The sequence below is a fragment of the Ptychodera flava genome, chromosome 4, assembly GCF_041260155.1.
Source record: "Ptychodera flava strain L36383 chromosome 4, AS_Pfla_20210202, whole genome shotgun sequence".
NCBI lineage: Eukaryota > Metazoa > Hemichordata > Enteropneusta > Ptychoderidae > Ptychodera > Ptychodera flava.
The window spans coordinates 30,386,485-30,391,560 of NC_091931.1; the positions used below are offsets into that span (position 1 = coordinate 30,386,485).

A 5,076-nucleotide genomic window follows, 5' to 3' on the forward strand; every position below is an offset into this window, starting at 1 on the left:
GGTGTGCTCGAGTATAAGCCCCTCCCCTAGTTTTACCGCTGTTTAGTGTTGCCGAACCGGGGGCTTATACTCGACGAGTACGGTATCAGATATGGACTGTTTTCTTTGAAATACTACACAGAGATAGGGTAAAGTATTTGGCACGCACTAGACACAGCTAAAGCTTGTATATGAAAAAAGTATTGATCATATTCATAAATTCTAGACGAATATTGCTTGCCATACCCTGTGATGTTAGCACATTAGCACACGTAGTCAAAGTAGTGTTCATCAAACATTAATATAGCCAGGGGTTGACGTGACATACATGTTATGCGCACGTGATGAACTTCGGGCAAACAGCTTCCCCGCCTGCGCAAGCATCTTACTGTATATAAGAACTGCGTACAAGACAAGTCTTTATGGTGATTGTCCTTCCTGTTGCCACTTTGTCAGACTAGAGAGCTCGAGCTAGGCAGGGACCAACCGGTCTAGGGTTTACCCCGGTCCCTCTATGTGGTCGATGGTCTATCCCACAAGGTTCATTCACACCTTCTCCAGGAACGACCAGAACGGTAGGTATTTCGCTAACTGGCACCCAATCATTTAAAATTGCATGGCCATTTGCCATCCGTTCAAAACCAAATGTTGTTGACAAAAGCGCTTTGTTGTTCGCAAGGAAAATGTCATGAACACAATGCGAGAGGTATTGAATCAGTGAGCTCGCCAGCCTGGACAGCAAAGGCTGGGCAAGTGCGATGATTTGTAAAAATTTGTAATCGCTGGACACCGGACGACCTAATCACATACAATCCGCCGTTGTGGCCGCGTAGAGATCGAGTACTTGGCCCAGGGTGTGCTTCTCGACGTTGCGCTCTTTAAATGTCTTGGCTACGTGATTATTCTATGTCACAGCCTGGTACGACACACTTTTTTCTCAGTTTATAAGATGCATGTTCAACAAGTTGCTCTCCGTCCGTGTTCAAAGCATAGGCGCACGACGAATTTTAAAATCACTTGTCAGAATGTTTAATGTTGAAACATGCATTTTATGAACAACTGTGCAAACGGAAATCGTGCGGCCAGCTTTTCATGAAGGCGCGACATAGGCTTTATTATCGGATAATATCGTCTAAAATGTCTAAGTTAGAGAGTTCCAGGAACATGAGACCTAAGTGATCTAACATGGATAATATTATCGACATTATCCGATAAAACAGCGTTTTTAGAATTTTCCACCCATCAGCTTCTAATATTAGACTCTAACTAAGAAGTTAGACGATATTATCAATTTTATCCGATATTATCCGATAAAACTGCATGTCAGGCAACCGCCACTTCCCCACTCGTCTAATATCAGACTCTAACTTAGATGTTAGTGTCTAATATTAGACAAGTGATGTATGGCTGATGCCCATATGCTGTTTTATCGTATAATATAAGTTACAGTCTAATATTAGACAGGTGGGGAAGTGGCCAATGCCCGACATGCTGTTTTATCGGATAATATTGGATAATATCGATAATATTGTTGAACTTCTAAGTTAGAGTCTAATATTAGAAGGGTCGGTAAATGGACGATTCCCAACACTCTGTTTCGAGGGTTACTGTAATCATTAAAGTTGGAGACATAGAAGTGAAAGTAGTCAACTTGTACTGAGATCAGGCTAACACTATTTCTCTCACATCCACGTAAACAAATTCACCAAAATATATTGAAGACATTGTTTTATGCTAAATAAAGTTACTTTAATACTTACATTAATGCAAAACTTATCAATATGATCCGATAAAACAACATGTCTGGCATCTGCCACTTCCCCATCTTTTAATCGACAGGCTTCTATCAAATATGTAACTTGTACATTTAGTGCCATTGGCTCCATTGTGTGTCTGCCGTTTTAATGTGAGGCTGGAGAGATTGCAGTCCTGGTGTACCAATTTTCAGTAGGATGCAAAGATTGCACAGTAAATAAACCTTTGTGATTTTCTGTTCTAGAAAAAGTCAGAAAGACAGAATAGATGGCCTGCTTACATGTACTGAATGTAGTTTTGCTGTATTTTTTTGCAGAAAAAAGTTAAGGCTGCCATTGTTACATCAATCAAGGAAGAGTATTTTCTTTTCACGTGAAGTTGCATATTTGCTGGCTGTTCCTTCAACACTCATGAGCCAAAAACATCATGGCTAGCCCATCGCCTGCACCACAGGCTACAGCTAGAAGCGGGACGTCCTTCAACAATGGGAGGAAACTTGGCCCCTTTGAGAGTTGGATGTATGAACTCAATAAAAATACGATAGAAATAAATTGTTACATGGCATTTGTGGAGTCACGTACTCCACTGACGCTTAATCTCCTGGAGGAGGCAGCAAAGGTCCTTCAGAGAAGACACCCCCAGTTTCAAGTGAGAATACTTGAAGATGAAGATGCGCACGGGCAGTCCTACTACTTTGTTCCGATGGAAGACTTGGTGGTAGACGTTGACGTGGTTACAGCTGACTGCTGGGAAGATGTCCATGCCATGGAGACCAAAACGCTGTTCGATTTTTCAAGAGGACCATTATGGCGCTTGCGTTTACTCAGTTGTAAGGACCAGGAAGCGTCTGAAGATGGAGTTTACAAGAACATCATAGCTACTACATTCAGCCATGCTATCGTAGATGGAAACTGTATCATGAGGGTCCTAAATGAACTGATGGACATCCTTTCTGCTTTATCTAAAGGTGAGGACGTTGATATGACATGTTATCCACACCTTCCACCAATTGAAGGTCTGTTCAATATCCAAGAATTTGCATGGTGGAAAAAAATTCTCTACAAAATTCTCTTGAAATTATACTTCCTGCGATCAAAGAGCAATCCATACCTTGAATGCTTTCCAACAGAAATGTCCAAAAATCCGTCCGTTGTCAAGGAGACCAGGGCCCTCTCCATAGACTTCACAGTAGAAGAAGTGACGAAATTGCGAGAGATATGTCGTCAACATGGAGCTACTGTGAATGGTGCCACAATGGCAGCAGCTTCCATAGCTGGTTGCAAAATCATGCAGGGAGGAAAACTGAGCTGCAGTCAGACGATTCACACAGGTCTGCCAGTGAATATGAGGAGGTACAGCAACCCGCCGCCTGATCCGGACAAGTCTGTGGGGCTATACTGTTCGATGATGCAGCAAGACATTAAAGTGCCAAAGAACAGTGATTCACGTGCTGAGTTTTGGAAGCTGGCAGCAAAGTGTACAAAGGAAACAAGAGAGAAGTGTCGAAATGGTTGTAAAGAAGGAAGGGAGTTCATTGAATTTGCCGCATTCCTGAAAAATGGCTTGAAATTGTCAGTGCTTGATTTTCTTGCTTCTGAGCTAGCTGATGAAAAGAATGCAGGACGAAGTCGTGAACTTTTCCTTATGTCAAATTTAGGAGATTGTTCATACTTCAAGAAAGATAAACCCCGGGAGTTTGAATTGGTGAAGAGAGTGTGTGCCTGTGGTGGGTTCAAATATGAGCCTGTGTTTAGCCATTACATCGCCACTATACATGGCAAGATGTTCTGGAGTCTCGCTTATCATACAAATGTGTGCACCAAAGACCAAGCACAGGAGTACGCTGATGCCATCGCGGAGGTCCTCAGGATGGCTATCAATGATTAAATGCTATGCCAATCCGCGAAATTGCAACTTTCATTTTTTAAATAATAATAGTACTAAAATGCATTTACTGAATATCCTTGTGATTTGAACAATCAGTTTAATAAAAATAGAAATATAGCTATTGGACACATTTGATTTGAGAAAATCGTTGACTTTTACAAACTGTTAGGTTGCATTGCCCTATGCTAGATCTGTCCGCTACATACTACATCACCCATCCAGAGAGTTTCAAAGATGATTGACCTACCTAGCTGGTGTTAACAAATCCATTAGGAAGCTACTGATGACTAATTTGATTTTTACTTTTATAATCTCCAAGTACATTCTACTGTAATTCCAGTTTTCCATTTAAATCTATGCAGGGTTCTCCACAAGGGTATTTTAATAATTTTTAGTGGTTGGCAACCCCTCGTTTTTTTCAAGCAGTCCACTAATATGTTAATAACTGTACAAAAAATATACATGTTCACTACAAAAGAATATGCGAATTGTACATTGTTATGTAAATTAGCCACTCCTCTGTCTTTCAAAGCTGTAGAGAACACACCTATGTGTTTTTTTCCATTTCTATCATTTTTTTAAACTAGTTTTGCAACTAATTTTAGGCCATTAGTCTTCAGGTAATTTGTGCGTTCAATTGAAAAGAATATGACTACAGTCAAAACGGATGTGCCCTAAAAGAGAACATTTCACCTGGCCAGTGTAGCTTACGATATATATGACTATGTAAATTTGAATACTAGAAATATTGTATTGCTAAGAATTTGAATTATTGTCATTCATAGTGAAGCAGTGCAAGTTTTATGATAAGGGAAAGTATTTCTGTCAAATGTACCAATATATCATTGCATAGGATCTTCATTCCTCACACAAAAAATTTGAAAAAATGTTGTACCGAGAAGACAAAAACTTTACCATGTAAGTAACTTTCAAAGTTGGTCCACTCAACCTGGTATTGACTGGCAAGAATTTTGAGTATTTCTCACAGAGATTCATTCAATACTGCACAACAGTGGATCGAATCATTGATAGAAAAAGGGACTTTTGACTTCATGACTTTTTTCCAATTTATTCTTCAAAGTACAATATGCTGTGAAATTACATCAAGATTATCATTGCTGTAATGATTTGAAATTTTGCTGTTTTGAAAACGACATAATTACCCTACTGTAATCCAACTAGAAACAATCAACTTTTTGAATTGTATTAAAGTATAATATTCTAGATCTACTCGTCTCCAAGGCTGATAATTTTTGTTTTAATATTTGTCTGTCTGATTAGCATGATTTCACTTGTTTGAAGTGGTTGCAAAATAGAGCCCAGATGATTATGTGATCACTTGTGAATTGACATGATTGGGCAGGCCCCAAGACCTCGGTTCATAGAGGGCAAGTCATACCGGGCGCGAATTCTTTAAAAAAAATTAATGATAGGGCACATGTTACAAGGATATGA

At 39.6% G+C, this 5,076-nt stretch overlaps 1 protein-coding gene across 1 annotated transcript; it reads left to right on the plus strand.

Annotated features, from left to right (window-relative positions):
- The first annotated feature begins 303 nt into the window (after positions 1–303).
- On the plus strand, positions 304–4,851 carry LOC139131448 (uncharacterized). Its single transcript, XM_070697493.1, has 2 exons — positions 304–554; positions 2,051–4,851. Exon 2 carries the CDS (start codon positions 2,161–2,163, stop codon positions 3,619–3,621), a length of 1,461 nt encoding a protein of 486 aa, XP_070553594.1. The 5' UTR covers positions 304–554; positions 2,051–2,160; the 3' UTR covers positions 3,622–4,851.
- The last annotated feature ends 225 nt before the right edge of the window (positions 4,852–5,076 follow it).

What these genes read in the sequence shown, in the direction of transcription:
- LOC139131448 (XM_070697493.1), top strand. Translation starts at nt 2,161, where the DNA reads ATGGCTAGCCCATCGCCTGCACCACAGGCTACAGCTAGAAGCGGGACG.